Source organism: Dryobates pubescens, chromosome 5, assembly GCF_014839835.1.
Source record: "Dryobates pubescens isolate bDryPub1 chromosome 5, bDryPub1.pri, whole genome shotgun sequence".
NCBI lineage: Eukaryota > Metazoa > Chordata > Aves > Piciformes > Picidae > Dryobates > Dryobates pubescens.
The window spans coordinates 7,429,293-7,444,171 of record NC_071616.1 but is presented as its reverse complement, the minus strand read 5'-3'; the positions used below and the strand labels follow the sequence as shown (position 1 = coordinate 7,444,171).

General features: G+C 42.9%; 1 protein-coding gene across 1 annotated transcript in view; it reads left to right on the top strand.

Annotated features, from left to right (window-relative positions):
- Positions 1–4,118: 4,118 nt before the first annotated feature.
- LOC104298870 (uncharacterized) overlaps positions 4,119–14,879 on the top strand; it is a 67,653-nt gene continuing 56,892 nt past the window's right edge. Inside the window, exons 1-2 of the mRNA XM_054162150.1 lie at positions 4,119–4,817; positions 5,972–6,052. Of these exons, the coding sequence (XP_054018125.1) occupies positions 4,119–4,817; positions 5,972–6,052 (780 nt within the window). The remainder of the gene's footprint in view (positions 4,818–5,971; positions 6,053–14,879) is intronic.

The following is a 14,879-nucleotide window of genomic DNA, read 5'->3' as shown; positions in this document are numbered from 1 at the left end:
TTCCAATGGAAACCAGCAGATCTGCAGCACTTGCAAAACACTTCTCCGTCACTCCTCCCACCCCTCCAGCTCTTCACATCAAAACTCTGGGATGCCTTGTCATATCTCCAGTTTCTCCCCCATTTCGAGTCCTGAGTTCTTCTTTGCATTCCCTTCAACTCACTGTTGCTTATCCCCTTTTCTCTATACAGCTGGGTATCTCACCCAGATGTCATGGCTTGGTTCCAGATGCCCTGGTGGCTTACAGTATTCATGCTTGTTCCAAATATGATAAAACCTTCATTACTCAGACTTGAAGCTTCTGGAGATGCCTTTCCAGTATGAAGGAAACGTGTGAGACAAAGGGGAAAGAATAAGAAAACAAATAGTATGAGAAATAAGGGAGGAAGGGTGCAGAGAGGGGGGAAAAAGTACCCAAAGAAAAGTGAAAAGGGGAATTATAGGCATGTTGTACAGAGACTAACAAAAGAAGGAAAAGGGTGTTTTGGAAAGCAAAGGAATCATGGGAAGGAAAGAAGAGAAGGAAGAGGAAATTAGAAACAAAAGGGTGTTGGAGATAAACATTTAAAACGGAGATAAAGGTAAATCCATCCCCTAAATTTTTTCAAAGTGGTCTTGGTAGGCTGTTCCATTAAAAAGTATAGCACCCATAAAACCCTAATCTGGAAAACCTGGTGGCCTTAAATCCTACTAAGGAGATTTTTTTACTGCCCTGGGTTTACACACACCTGATAGGCACAATGTAGCTTAGTAGCTCCCGGCTCACTCTTCCTTTCTCTGCCCTTAAACACTGAGGAAAGATAGCCTCACCACTCACAGCAGCAGAACTTCTGCCAGCTTCTGCTTATTGCACCCTTTCTCTATCTCAGCTAATAATCTATAAACTAGTTGTAAATATATGAAGTGCTTTTCTCCCCTTCTCTTTCCTTTCTTCTGCTGAGGAAATGGAGCATCCTTAGAGGCTGATAATTATCAAGTAAGGAGCTGCAAGTTTCTACATATATTAATAATGCACTTTTAAGTCTTGAGCAATTGATAGTTGTTTCTTTAATTTTGCAATTTCTGTTTCTCTGTTGGCTGACATCCCAAATTTTTCCAAGCAGTTTTGTAAGCAAGATGTGATCCAAATTTCTCCTTGAACTGCAGACATTTTGCTTTGGTATCTACTCCATAAATATACTACAGAGCTTATTTTTAAGATTTAACAGATGCTATGATATCCTTGAATTTGTTACAGACTACATTCTTTGGTCCCACGTGCAGAAGTGTATTCAGAAAATCCTTTGTAAATCTTTAACAAATGCCTTCTCTGGTCACTCTTAAGATCTGATCCATGACTGCTGCTGGTGCAGGAGTTGATGGTCTGTAACTCACAGCTGGTTTGGGGCATGGGAGGAAGCACCATAGTGGGTGCCCGTGTGCTGGTTTCCAGCTCATGAGGAGATGTTTAACTTGCATGCAGTCTGCAGATATGTGGAAACTGAACAGTGATTCAGAAACCTTTGGGAACTGCTCTTCTAGTTTACTGTACTTCTGGGAAACCTTTCCCAGGTACAGAAAATGCCCCACAGTGAGACAGCTCCAGGCACAGAGGACTTTCTCAGTGTGCAGGTAACCATTCAGGACCCTACATTGGGATATAAATCTCCAGTTGAGCTGCTCTGTGACTGATATGGACTAAATGATCTCTGGAGGTCCCTTCCAGCTATTCTGTGGCTTTCTTCTCCTGCTCCACATCTCTTTCCTTCACTAACTGCACAAATGATGGTCTAAGGACATTGCTTCTCCTGTGGGAAGAGGACATAAGCAAGCCAGAATGCTTATCTGAGGATGTAACTGAGCCAGAATTCCTATTTGATTCTGTTCTCCAATGCTGGTTTTTGTATAGAAGTATCTGTACATCAGAAAGCAGTGAGGCAGCCATAGTGAGTGCTGGTTGTGTTTCCAGCTTGCCACAATAAACTCAGGTTGATTTTGCCTGGCCCGTTTGAAGGCTAGACAAGCATATACTATTGCAAGGCATTTAGGGGGACACTGGCTATCAGCAGTTTTGATCCTGTCCAAGACTGTGAAACAAATGAACAAAAACAATAACAAAATAACCCAAAAAGGCTCTATTAAAAAAAAAATAAAGATAGAAAAAAACCTTAGGTTTTTCATGGAACTCCATTTCTCCACATCTCTGCCATCAGATGTGATACAGGTACCTTTGCCAACTGATTGTGCTTCTTCAAATGGCTGTAGTGTGAATAAGAAATCTAGGTATTAGAGGTAGTATGAGGTATAGCAAGTACTAAAGGATGAGACTACTGTACTATTTGCTACCAAGGCAACTGCAGTTAGATCTTTGAAGCAGATAGGCTATTTTGCTTCATCTGTCCTTAAATTACCTAAATATGAAATGTAAATAAATAAAACCATTTCTCTTGGAGGCTCTGATTTATGTTGTGGAAATTGAGACCCTCCAGCTTTGTATGTTTGATTTTAAATTAGATAACCCTAGTTCAGTGGTTTAATGAGAGCCCTGGAATTTTCTTTATGGCATTCAGATGGAAGCAGAACGCTTTGATTTAGCTGAAGGCCCTACAGATCATTCCAGATGGGAATTAAATCTGCAGATGTGGAGGTCCGTACACATAATCCACTTGTTCTTCTCCATGAGTTTCCTTGAAGACAGGGAATCTCAATTTGCTTCCAATTCATCAATTTTAGAGGGGTTTCCAGGTGAATATGCTAATGGTTCTCAGATCTAATCAGCCTGGATGAGACGGTCTATCTGTTAATGAATATATTGGTATATTACTGGCAGGTCTTCTAAGGTCAGGTAGGTCTTCTTTTCTGATGAGGCTAAAAATGAATGTTCTCTAAATTAAGCTGCAAGAGGAGTTCTCCAGGATGCAGCTCAGAGTGTCCGTGACCCAAAGGGACCTAAGCGACCTAAAGACAAAAGACGCTCTTGTACTTCAAGTGCGGTCAGAGCTACTTTTCATGCTGGAAATGCAGATGCTATGACACAGCCTACTGTTATTGGAGCTGTTTGTTTGTTATTCATTTGTTTTTCCGTGTTTGAAGATGGTAATTTCCACTGAGCATGCCTGGAGATGTTCGTGTGTTCTTTTGTTCACGCTCTTCGGTTGAACAAAATCTCTGTAAAGTAAAAAGAGTAAACCTAAACCACCAGATGCCAAATTGCATTCATCTCAACGGGAGTTTCCTACAGTTGCCATGTAAAGGTAATGAACATATATGTGAAAGCATAGCTGCTATCTGTTTGCACAGCTATTCTATATTTCCTTGATATATTTTGTTGATTTTAAGGTACTGCTATGTGCAGTAGTAGTCCTAGGTAGTGCTTGTAGCCATAGACTACAAGCTAACCAGAGACTACAAGATCTCTGCTAATCCCTGCAAATATTCACTTCTCCCTGCTCTGATGTCCTAAAGCACACAATGAAGTACTACTGCTCCCTGTCCTTTACTCACCTCCCCTGCCTACAGCTTATCACTGTAAACCAAAGACTCAGCCCCATGCCTTAGCCATGCTCCCTTTGGAAGAAGAAATGGGAGAAGCCCAGGAGGAGCTTGGAGCTGCTGGTCTGTGCTGTAACCTGTCAGGTGGTTGGGGTAGTCGTTTCCAGGGGAGTTACTGTGTGGGTAGTTCAGTTGTAGTTATTTACACGCAGAGACTTTTTACAGGGCTTAATTTCTGTCCGCCCCCCCCCCCCCCCCCCCCCGAGCTGCCATCATTCTCTGCTCAGTCCTGGTTCTCTTCTAGTCCTGGTGCTGCAGGTGGGGAAGAGCTGGGTTTGAAGGAGCAGGCTTCAGTGGTGATACGCTCTGTGCCTTGAAAGGATGGCCCAGGATCCTGCTCACTGCAGAAAAAGAGTGACAGCAGCACAGGTCCCAAGCAGCAAGGGCAGTCTGGGAGAGGTTCCGCATCCCTTGTGGCTGTTGTAGCTGGCCCATAAGATCCTTCCCTGGAGCAGTCATCCATGGTGCTCCAGTGTCTTCAGCAATGGGAGGGGAGTCCTTTACTTATAGAGATGAGATGGGTGGAGCCTTAGGTCATTTTATAAAATAACTTGTCATTGGCTCCTACAGGAGTAAGTCCTGCAAACATGTCTGAGGAGCTGCTGCCCGTGAAGGTATCACTGACTCCTACAGAAGTAAATCCTGCAAACATGTCTGAGGAGCTGCTGCCCGTGAAGGTATCACTGACTCCTACAGAAGTAAATCCTGCAAACATGTCTGAGGAGCTGCTGCCCATGAAGGTATCACTGACTCCTACAGAAGTAAATCCTGCAAACATGTCTGAGGAACTGCTGCCTGTGATGGTGCCATTGACTCCTGAAAACATGTCTGAGGAACTGCTGCCTGTGATGGTGCCATTGACTCCTGAAAACGTGTCTGAGGAAGTGCTGCCCGTGGTGGTGTCACTGACTCCTGAAAACATGTCTGAGGAAGTGCTGCCCGTGGTGGTATCACTGACTCCTGAAAACATGTCTGAGGAAGTGCTGCCCGTGGTGGTATCACTGACTCCTGAAAACATGTCTGAGGAACTGCTGCCTGTGGTGGTGTCATTGACTCCTGAAAACCTCGCTGAGGAACTGCTGCCTGTAGAGATGTCACTGACTCCTACAGGAGTAAATCCTGCAGATGTCTATGAGGAACTGCTGCCTGTGGAGGTGTCACCGACTCCTAAAGGAGTAAATCCTGCAGATATGTCTCAAGAAGTGCTGCCTCTGGAGGTCCCAGATATACTCTATTACTTGAAATCAGGGAAGGGCACGATCCCATCAGGTGCAGGAAGACTACAGGTAAGAAAAAGGCTTTAAAATGTTGCTTAAGGTCAACAGCATTTGACAGAAAGCGAAATCTTGCTTTGTGAGTGTGTTTATAAACAAACTACTGTACAACTATCTGTCTGATGGGACTTAGGTGGCACTGTCTCTGTCTGAAGGAGTTTAAGGTTCTCTTCATGGTTATCAGTGGCAAAAGTCCTACTGGTTCCACCGCAGCCAAAGATCTCAGCTTCATAGACAAAATGAGAGAAGTCAGGGTGGCCAGGGGACAGAAAAAGAAGAGAATGTGGAAAAAATTAGCAGGGATGCAAACAGTTTTTGGAGGACTGAACTATCAGACTGAACCCAGACCCAGATATAAAAAATACTTCTGTATCAATAGAGTATTAAAAGGACAACCTTACTTTTTGCTATTGAAAAGGCATAAGGACAGGATAGAGGACAGGGAGAAGGGATTGAATTTTACTCTCATTTTTGTTCTGAATTTTCTGTTTTGCTTTGCCTTCTCTAGGTGGTTTCAAGATTTTAATTTCATCTTAACTGAGGTATAACACATTGTTCTGTGTGGTCTTTGACTGGAAGAAAGCACATAAATCACTTCAGGAATTTCTCTGGAAACAGAGTACTTTTAGTTTATAATTTATTTTTTTCAGTAGGAGCTATCCTTTAATAATGTTTTCCCACAAAGTATTTCAGAAAGGGACCTTGCATTGTGAAAGTATTTTGGAGCTTCTGTTTGAAAGACATCAAAATGTTAGGTTCAAAATTTTGCAGTCGCAGTGTGTTTCATTCCCTGGGTTCAGGCCAACAGAAGAGATTCTGGGATATTCTAAATTGAGATTTAATATCCCTGAAAGCAGGAGCAGCTTGCCAGAAGATCATACCTGAAACAAAAAAAAGCAATCCTTTCCTCACAGAAGCCCCCTTTATGTACCTGACAGCTGAAATGGCTCTTTGACTTGTTGGAAGGATACTCTTGACATGGATTTTGTACCAGAGTGTGCTGAACCACATGGCAGTGTGTTCATTCTGCTGAGCACTGTAACACAGCTGGGTGTAACCAGCAGCTAACTGGGGTTTCAGCATAGGTTATTGCAAGTAGGGATTAATTATCTGTGTTGATAATGCTGCTGTTCTTGTTTTAATTATATCATTTATCATTTCTTCAGGATGGAGACTCAAACATTGGTTCTTTAGGAGATGGTGAAGACGATGAAGGAAGAAATGCTCCAGGCAGTGGTGATTTTAAGGTATAATGAGAACATTTTTGAACCCGAGAGTTCTGAGGGATTTTCTTTGCTCTAAAGGGGAGAAAGCTCAGGTAGATAAATAGTGATGGCAGCAGTTTGAGTATTACAAAGGAAACTCCCTTAGGTTTATTGTTTGGATCATTTTATTCCACTTATGTTGCTGATTTTTGGAATTGCTTGTTGCATTTCATCATTATGTTTTATTTGGTGCATGCTGAGTATTTACTGTTTTAATCCCTTGCTTAACTGTAAAAGCATCCCATTGGTGATCTTTATGTTCCATAATGCTTTTCATAACTGAAAGAGACAAAAATAACACTGCAACATCCTCAACAGTGCAACCTATATCCTAGCAATTTCTGGGGGACTCTTGGGCTATTAAACCCTAATTCTTCACCCATTCTGTACTGCATCAGAAAAAACAAACCAAACAAAAACCCTTCAATGGGATTCTGTGGAAGAAGTGATGATTGAATGTGCTAGATCTATTGCTTGTGTTTGAAGATCAGCCATAGCTTTATTTTTGTTAGCTGTAACTGATTTTGATGAACTACTCTGTTATCTGTGCACTAAGTACAGGCATTGTTTCCTCTCTGTCAGGATTAGAGAAGTTTCAGTGTGACTCACATATCAATATTGTCTCAAGAATTGTCTGCTTCCAAGACAGATAATTCTGTGGAAATTTGTGTTATAAACCATGCAGACAAGTTATACTGATGCAAAATGAAGACAAAAAAAGAGCTTTATTTGGGAATTGAAGTGGTACTGTAAATAGACAGAGGGATTTGTTTCATGGTAAGGTAGTTTAGTCCTGGTACAATTTACACACTGAGAAACTAAACCAAATTCTTCACACTTGCAGTATTTTTACTTTTCTACATAGACTTTTCAGACTTCAGCTTTTGTGCTTGCCCACTGTCAAGATTTTATTTAAAAAGTAAATAAATCAGTGGCATTAAAATATTATAGTGTAGTTTCTCAGAGTGTATTCTAGCAGTGTTGGGCGGTTGTCTCATTGCATCTTGCAGGTATTTAGCTTGCAATGTTTGGTATCTCCAAAAGCATGTTGAAATGTGGAGATGTTGAAATTCTGGACCGTGTGTAGGATGAAGAATTTTGTAGATAGTAAAAAACAGGCTGAAAAACAATGAACTGATCAGTCTTTGGTATTACTTCTGCTCCTTAAAAGGGGTAAGGAACCTCAGATCATGGTGAGAGAAAGCAAGATATTTAAACTCTTGGGTTATAATTACCTATGATAATTACACATATGACAGGTAACTTCTTGTCTCCATTTCTTAATCCCACACAGTGATGTGTTTGTTTTTGCATTATCTGCTCAGGATATAGGCTTAGATCAAAACCACTTAAGGGTCATGAAATGTTGAACGGGCAGGTGTGACAGTAGTGAACCGAAAGAATCACCTTAGGTGCATGGGACTATAACTCTCCTCCAGGCTACTGTATTGCCTCTGTATTGCCTTGGTCTCACTGAGGGATTATTTTTCATATTTCAAAATTCCAAAAATTCATGACAATCCATTGATGATGGACTGACTTTTGGTTTTGCACCTGGTTATGTTGTCAGTGTTTCTTCTTCTGGGATGCGAACGTAGCACTCCATTCTATGTACTTGCATGATCACAGCTTGGCGACTGCAGCGTGTGTTTGTGTGAAAGATACAAACATGCACTAATCTTCTGCTCACTTTTTCTCAAATGGAAAATTTTCAGCACTGAAACTACCTGAAGGCTTAAATATAAGGGTCTCTGCCTGCTAAGAGAGATCATGTTAGAACCATACCACAGCATATCGCACCACCTGTATGTGCCTGTATGCCAAGATGCTGTTTATCTGCATTAAGAAATCTATATTATGCAGGCCTTGACTGGTACTTTGCCTCGTGCTAAGGCAACAGGAGTCAGCTCTGGTATTTCAGACATCAGTGCTTATGCTAAAATATTTAAGGATTGCAGTAGGTCTCATCCAGTAATTAAAGTGAAGGGAGGGGAAATTGGATGCATAGTTCTGAATTCAGCATGACCCATGTCTTTAACATGGGTAGGATGCCTCATACTTCAGGTCAAGTGGTACCTCATTTCCTTCCCAGGAAAAGGCTCTTTCTTTCAGGGTTTGCTGAGCTGGGAGAATAGCGGCCCTTTAACAGAAGAGGGACAGGTTGAACTCTTGCCCTTGTGCAAAGCAGGAGTTCTGGCTTCCACTGGGTTTGGGAAGCTAGAAGCAGCTTCTGAGATCATGGGAACAGCAGGGAGCTCCCACACTGCACAGCAAGGGTATCAGTAGGTTGCAGCTGTTGCCTCTGTTACAGATTGGTCTTGATGACATGAACCAGGAGCTGAGGCAGACAGGAGGGGTAGGTCCCCACTGGTACCAGACATGGGGTCTCTGTCTCCTGCAAAGGCAAGAACCTGCTGTCAGGAGCATCTCCAGCCCCAGGCTCTGCAGCAAATACAAAAGCAGGAGGCAACAACTCCTGAGACAGTCCTGTGATGCCTGTAGGAGCATGACACCAGCAGTGGCTCTGCTCAGCTGCAGAAGCTGTTCTTAGCTCAGGTTCCTCCTCTGCCACCCTGAGTGGTGGTATGATGATGCCTAAAACACAGATGGTTGAAGTGACACACTTTAGCATGGTTTGCCTTATCTGCATTTGACATAAAAAATGTTAAACATCTGTGTCTGTGATAGACCTCTAGGTTCCCTTGAGAATCAGTTTGATGCCAGTTGTAATGTCTACCCTAGGATGAGTCTCCAGAAATGCCTAACAGCTGTCAGATGTAAATACCCATTTTACAGCTATCTAGAATTAGGTATGATGAGTCTCAGTCCGCAGATGGCTAATGTTCAGTCTAGTTTATTTCTCCCAAATTTGTTCTGCTTTAGATGGGCATAGCATTAAAAGAGGGCTCAGTCTTTTCACAGATGGACTAAACCATGGGGTGCTTGGTGCCATGGTTTAGTTGATTAGATACTGTTGGATGATAGGTTGGACTCGATCTCAAAGGTCTTTTCCAACCTGCTCTGCTCTTTCTTCTCTTCTCTTCTCGCCTCGTCTCGTCTCGTCTCTTCTCTTCTCGTCTCTTCTCTCTTCTCTCTCTTCTCTTCTCTTCTCTTCTCTTCTCTTCTCTTCTCTTCTCTTCTCTTCTCTTCTCTTCTCTTCTCTTCTCTTCTCTTCTCTTCTCTTCTCTTCTCTTCTCTTCTCTTCTCTTCTCTTCTCTTCTCTTCTCTTCTCTTCTCTTCTCTTCTCTTCTCTTCTCTTCTTTCTCGCTATATTTTTCATAAAGAAATAATTGAATGTGCAGTTGAATACTTTGTGCTTTCAGATGGACTTATTTCTCAAAATCAGAAAAAAGTCCAACTGGTAAACATCAGAAAACACTAAAAGATGGAGAACAATATTAGTAGTAACGCAAGGGTTGGGCAACTAGCCTGAGTTATCAACAAAATGACAACGCTCTACATAAACTGGGATCACTGCACTGAGAGTATCCATGATGTGTTGACCAACATCTTGAAGTTCTACTTTTTTAAAGATGTTTCAAGCATAGGATCATCTGCACAATCTCATTCCTCAAAAGAGTTCAGTCTCATGATGTGGTAGGAAGCAATGATCTAGACACAATTCTTGTGGCCTTGCATACACTTCTCATGCTGCTGTGGGCAAAGACAAGTTCTCTTTGAAACCAGAGTCACTGTGGCCATATGCATGAAGAGTATTCCCATCTCAGGATGGGCACTTCTGCTCACAACCACCAGCTCTAGATCCATGTCAGCAGCAAAATATTTCAGTTCTTTTGATTTGGTCCCTGGCTATGATCCAGCTAAATTAACACCTGGAGATGGAGTGCCCTGGTGACATCCTGTGAGTGATTTCATCTCAGCAGAATGCTTCTCCAGGCCAAGAATGCAGAGGAACCTTAGTCAATGTGGGGAAGCTATCCTTGCCAGGAAAGGCTTCTCTGCCAGTAGATGACATAGAAATGGATAGAGGCATTATTATTGGGTGACTGCAGGAAAAATATGTGGGTGGAGAGGAAGCTCTTTTCAGGGGTTTCATAGATAACACATTTTTTCCCAGGTTGGTCTGCAGAAATAGCCTTTTTCAACAATAATTTTTAAAAAGATAGTACATTTCTATCTTGTCTGAACTTTGCAAGATAGCTTGTGGAGTATCACATAGTACAGTTGCACTGAAGTAGGTAGTGGCACCAGCATGCTGTGGAACACAATTTTCTCTGCTTCCTCATTACAATTTTTCATTCAGCATGACAAAGGCCACCTGCTTCCAAGATCAGATGGAAGGTACTCCCCATTTAATGTAGAAAAGCAACAGCAGAGCACTTGCTTGGAGGACAGCTGCTTTTCAGTAGTGATACAGAATCATAGAATGGTCCAGACTGGAAGGGTCATCCAAAGCCACGTAGTCTGACCTCCCCACGGTCAGCAGGGACATCCTCAACTAGATCAGGTTGCCCAGGGCCTCATTGAGTCTTACCTTGAATGTCTCCAGGGAAGGGGCCTCAGCCACCTCCCTGGGCAACATCTTCCAGTGTTCCACCACCCTCTTAGTGAAGAACTTCTTCCTGATATTCAATCTAAATCTGCCCTTCTCTAGTTTGAAGCTATTGCCCCTTGTCCTGTCACCACAGGCCCTTGTGAACAGTTTCTCCCCATTCTTCCTGTAGACCCAGGTGCTGGAAGGCTGCCATCAGGTCTCCCTGGAGTCTCCTCTGCTCCAGGCTGAACAACCCCAGCTCCCTCAGCCTGCCCTCATACCAGAGGCATTCTAGCCCCCTGATACAGGTTTCATCACACACACTGAAGATGAATTTCAGGATCTCTGCATTATTTGTCTTTTAGTTTATGATTGCTTCAGAATAAATATCAATCTATAAAGGGCAACAATCAAGACTGAGCATGTGTTGACTGCCCCTGGAGATTCAAGAGTAAATTCTCCTCTCTGGATTTGTGTTTTGGTTGCCCACTCTCAGTTTTGGGAATGCAGCTACAGTATTCTGCTACCTGATCAAATATCTAGGGTGAAACAAGGAGCTAACTCTGAATGCTAAATTATGCCTTGACCCAGTATACATATGACAGTGCTTTTGTGGAATTGCAAGACTGAGGTAGTCTACAGTAGGCATGACAGAGTGGTGTAGGTCTGCATCGTTGATATGGCTAGCTGGGAAGATGCTGCCTGCTAGGTGATGTTAGCTAGTCCATGCTGGAGGAGTTTGTCTGTTGTAGAAGCCTAAAGGCTGAAGAAAGATACTGAGAAAAGCAAGTAAAAAAAGGTAAAGAAGAATATCCATCCTCAGATCCCCTGGACCCTTTCTCATTAAGGACTACCATCATTTTGCAGCTCCACAGCCTCTCATGATGTGACAGAATTTATTACAGAGCCAAACTAGAGGAGTAGTTTACAACAGTGCTTCCCAGATGGTGCATGCCATGCATACCTACATCTGAATAAGCATGACTTTAAAGAGGGCTGGAATAGACCTACAGAGGCACAAATCTGCCAGAAATGCTGCCAGCCTGCATGACCAGAATGCTCTGCACTGAGAAATCTCTGCTGACAAATTCTTACTCACTGGGAATCATTCACGTGGTAGAGGAATCCTTTACTTCCACCAACACAGTAACACAGTGCCAAGTATCATATCATGTTATTCTTTTTTTATGGGAAGTGGTGCAAAACTGGAAGAAGAGGCCATGAAGTCCACTCTGCATTGATGGAGCTGTTGTTTGGAAAATCACAGTAAAGCTTCATTTCCCTGGGAGTGCAGAGGGACCAGGATTGTACACCCTGCTCGTGTGTTGCAGCATGCTGTATTGCATGCAGCTGTGCCCTACGTGTGTACATGAAGCACATATAAACACAATCTGGGAAGCACTGAGGACAAATTGACAGATTGACAATCAGTGAAACAGTTGCAGTCTTGGTTTCAGCAAAACCAAAGCTACAATGTGACTAAATGGTGGTTGTAGTATGCCTTTGTTAGCCAGGGGGTGGGACGCTGCTTATCGTAGCATGAAAGGATGGTTAGGGTTGGAAGGGATCTTTAAAGGCTTTCTAGTCCAACCTCTCTGCAGTGAGGAGGGAAATCTTCAGCTAGATCAGATTGCTCTGAACCCCATCCAACATGGCCTTGAATGCTTCCAGGGATGGGGCATTTGCCACCCCTTTGGGCAACCTGTTCCAGTGTTTCACCACCCACATTGTAAAAATGTCTTCCTTATATCTAGTCTAAATCTCCCCTCTTTTAGTTTAAAGCAGTCACCCCCTGTCCTGTCGACAGGCCCTTCTGAAAAGACCATCTCCGTCTTTCTTTATAGACCCCTTTAAGCACTTAAAGGCTGCAATAAAGTCTTTCTGGAGCCTTCTCCAGACTGAACTGGGCACCCCAGGTGGAAACCTCCCCATATGCAGAATATCATGACACAGTAGCAGCCGTCTTTATGTTCAAGAGATCATAATAAGCTTTAAGTAAACAGAGTAACAGAACTTCTACTCTTTGCCTTATGCACGCAGAGCTGCTGTTTTCTTTGTGTAACTAGACCCTAGTACATCATGTTACAGTTGTCACAGTTGCCATTTACATAGATTCCTTTTGTTTAATATGTTACTGGAATTAATTAAAATAGCAGATCCTCCTGGGAGCAGTAGAACTAGCCAGGCCTGATTTTCAGGTGATTTTTGCTCTCCCTGTTGCCTTTGCTATCCCCACTGGCAGGTGCCAGATCTGCCAGCATGGCCAATGCCTGGCTGCTGCCTCTTGCTCTGCTAACTAGCTGGTGGCATGTGCTTCTCCCCAAGTGCAAGCACAGCCTCTGATTTCTGTAGCTTTTGTGAAGCCACTGGTGCTTTTGGTGAAACTTAAGTAAGCCTTCATGTGACAGCCACATCTCTGAGCACTGATTTCCTTGTGCCAAATGCGGAAATTTGACTAGCACCTGATAAAGTCATTACATGGGAAACAGGAGATGGGTGATCAGATGGCAGAAACCACATAGTAATAATTTAAAACTCCCAGCCCACTGTAATTCCTTAATATCTCCTATCTAAGAATCTCAAACTGCTTTGCAAGTATTGAATCCATGGTTTCTCACTCAAGCCATGCCATTTGCCTGAGGAAGTGCAGCTGGAGCTGATCCAGGAGCTGGCAGCACCTTGTGCAATCTCCAGAGATAAATGGTTGCAAGAATTGCCCCGTGCTTATGTGAATTCTACTGAGCAATGAGTTTCTACCTTCTAGGGCATCTGCTGAGGTGCCTAAGCTCATTCCTAACATGTGAGTGTGGTGATCCACCTTTGCCAATTACCCCTATGAGAAGAAGGGTTAATTAACTGGGTGGAGAACTGTATGAATATATCTGTATTGTTTCTGGGAACCAGTGTCCTCACATGGGGTAGCTCAGAGGACATACCCCTCCATCAGCTGTTGTTTGCAAGTTTTGCTGCTGCTTTTAGGCTTTTTCTCCGTTGAGAACACTTGAAATAGAAGGTGGATGGATTGCTGAGGGTGAATTTAATGACAGAGTTTTAAAAAAGGAAGAACATGATTCCTGAGGCACATACAGGAAGGGTGAAAGCAGGAACCCCTTTTTTTTTTAAGGTCTCAGCAAAAATATTTTCACATTACATGGCGTGTAAGGAGAGAGAAGAGAGGATTGAAAATGCACGTTGGAAACGTAATTTGTTGTGACAAAGGAGGCCTAATTGTCTTCCCATCTGAAAATAAGTTCCTCTTTGCCATGTTCTCTTGAAAAAAAAAAAATAGAAAAATTAGAAATTGGCAGCATTGCATGTATTGTTTTAACTAAGGTTCTTCCAGCTTCTCCTTATCTGCCTTGACATCTATTTCATCTGTTTATAGTCATTCTAGGAAGTCTCTGAAGTGCTAGAAAAAATAGAAGGTTGCTCCTAAAGGAGAGGAAATCAGTTGATAAAATTAGCAGTTGTCCAAAAGAATGATTTGGAGGGCTCTGCTCTAACCACTTAGGTAGGTGGAAATGTTTCTAGGAGTGTGAGGAAATGACCGTGTGTCACAGCCACAGGAAATGCTGATTTATTTATTGGCTTTGTCAGAGCAGCCTTTTGCAGATAGGACTGAGCCAGAGACAGCTTTATGGAGTTAGCCAGGAGGAAATCACCTTCCTTAAAAGAAGGAAATCACGTTATCTTCTAATAATAAATAGGAAGAGGACCCTGCAGTCACAAAATCTGGAGAGATTTGTTTTACAGAAGGTTATGGCTGAGACATTCAAAGGGACCAAAGAAAGTCAAGCACTTTCAGTCTTAAGGTTTAATTGGAGGGGGGTATTGGTCTTTATTGTTCTCCAGAGGCAATCCATACCTAATTCAGAGAATCATAAAGTGGTTTGGGTTGGAAGGAACTTAAAAATTCATCTATTTTCAGCCCCCTTGCCATGGGCAGAGACAGCTTCCACTAGACCAGATTGCACAAGTCTTTGTCCAACCTGTCCTTGAAGACCTCCAGGGAAGCAGGCATCCACAACCTCCCTGAGCAACCTTTTCCAGTGCCACACCACCCTTATTGTAAAGAACTTCTTGCTTCTCCAACCTAAATCTATTTCCACTTTTCCTATCACAACAAGCCCTTATAAAAAGTCCCTCCCTGGCTTTCTTGTAGACCCCTTCAGCTACTGGAAGACTGCTACAAGGTCTCCCCAGAGCCTTCTCTCCTCCAGTCTGAACAACCCCAAGTCTTGCAGCCTGTGCCCATAAGGGAGGTGCTCCAGCCCTCTGATCATCTTTGTGTCCATTTGCTGGACCCGCTCCAAC